The 1,589-nt window shown below is 40.6% G+C and overlaps 1 protein-coding gene across 1 annotated transcript in view; it reads right to left on the bottom strand.

Moving 5' to 3' along the window:
- slc25a48 (solute carrier family 25 member 48) overlaps positions 1-1,589 on the bottom strand; it is a gene marked incomplete at its 3' end in the record, with an annotated part of 12,132 nt that overhangs the window by 3,732 nt on the left and 6,811 nt on the right. Inside the window, 1 exon segment of the mRNA XM_014017492.1 lies at positions 220-507. Coding sequence (XP_013872946.1) covers positions 220-507 — 288 coding nt within the window.

The raw sequence follows: 1,589 nt of genomic DNA, 5'->3' as shown, positions 1-1,589 counted from the left end.
ATTAAATATTTAATAAACTATAAGTTTTACAGGCACCAAAAGGCATAGCCATCTTTTGGCACAGGGGCTTTACAGATATAAATTACAATGGCAGCTCTAGGACAAAGTATGCAGGAGGAGAAGCGTGCCAAAGTTGAGATGATTTGGATGGGAAACGAATCACAATAGTGAGCATTGCATTGCCAATGCACACTGACGAGGGTCAGAACTGACATTTACCTGCCAAACCTCCAGCGAGCCAGATGGAGACGGGATGCGGGCTGGACGAGGCGTCGGGGGTCAGCAGGTCGCAGAGGACGGCGTAAGGGATGAAGTAGAGGGTGTACCCGGGGACGTCCCTCAGGACCATGGCCCCGGCCCCTCGGTACARTCCTTGGAGACCCTCGGTCTGCAGGATGCTGCTGATGCAGTGGACGGGGCCTCGGTAGAGCTGCTGGCCCGGGAGGTCGATGGAGCGCAGCGGGATGTTGGTGCCGCTGGGACCGTTAGCAGCCAGGTGGAGGTTCTCTGGAAACGTCATCAGAACCAGCATTAAAGCCTTTCACTGTGTTCAGACACAGACAAGAACCAAACAAAATGATTTATAATCAACTCTTTAAAGAAAAATAAGACRGCGGCAGCTTCCTGTTCCTCATGTCTGATTGGCTGCAGCGTTTCCTCATTCCAAGAACAGATATAGTTTTTAATCTTAATAAAAAGAAACGTTGATTTAACAACACAGAACAGGTTGGTTTATTTCAGCTCCATAACTTCTGGCTGCTCTGACACCGAGCCGCTCGTATCGCCCACCAGGTGAAAAAAGATACATTTCATGACCCTTCGGCTTGCGGTAAAACCATGAAGAATCTTTTAAAGGTTTGAGGAAGTCACACGAGGTCAAGGTGTCTGAGGCGTTAAAGACAAAAAAAGAGTCACGAGTCGTTTTATCTTTTCATTTAATCACTTTAACTTGTYTTTTTTTATGTGTTTATTGTTTAACAACTGGAACACCAGACACAGAAATGTGACCCGGTGAGACCCGGTCAACTTCTGACCCACAGTATATTCAGAGCTCTGTGAAATCTATTGATTTATTTTCTCTAAATGTAGTTTTTTAATTTAAAAAGTGTTGAATCAGATAAGAGTTTAATATTTCAACAGTTAAACAGTAAAATATTCAAACTTTCATTAATATTAAAATATTTTTACAAAAATGGAGCAAACCCCCAAGGGGAAAAATAAAAAACCTGAAAGAGGTATGGCAGGCTGTTGTGTCATATAATTGAAAAATATGTCAGGTCATTGTACAACATAATTAACAATACATAGCAGACTGTGATGTCATATATAATTGAAAAATATTGTATGCCGTTGTGTAATTTATGTAGTGTCGTATGGCAGGCCATTGTGTCATATTACTGAAAAATACGTCAGGTAMTAGTAATAATAATTTATTAATATTTCAACAATTAAACAGTAAAATATCCAAACATTCATTTGGATTAAAATATTTTTACAAAGACACAGCAAGAAAACCTAAAAGATGTATGGCAGGCTGCTGTGTCATATAATTGAAAAATACGTCAGGTCATTGTACCACATAATTAACA

The sequence above is a fragment of the Austrofundulus limnaeus genome, unplaced genomic scaffold, assembly GCF_001266775.1.
Source record: "Austrofundulus limnaeus strain Quisiro unplaced genomic scaffold, Austrofundulus_limnaeus-1.0 Scaffold170, whole genome shotgun sequence".
Classification (NCBI taxonomy): domain Eukaryota; kingdom Metazoa; phylum Chordata; class Actinopteri; order Cyprinodontiformes; family Rivulidae; genus Austrofundulus; species Austrofundulus limnaeus.
Note: the sequence above shows the minus strand (reverse complement) of the source record. Positions and strands in the feature narration are given on the sequence as shown.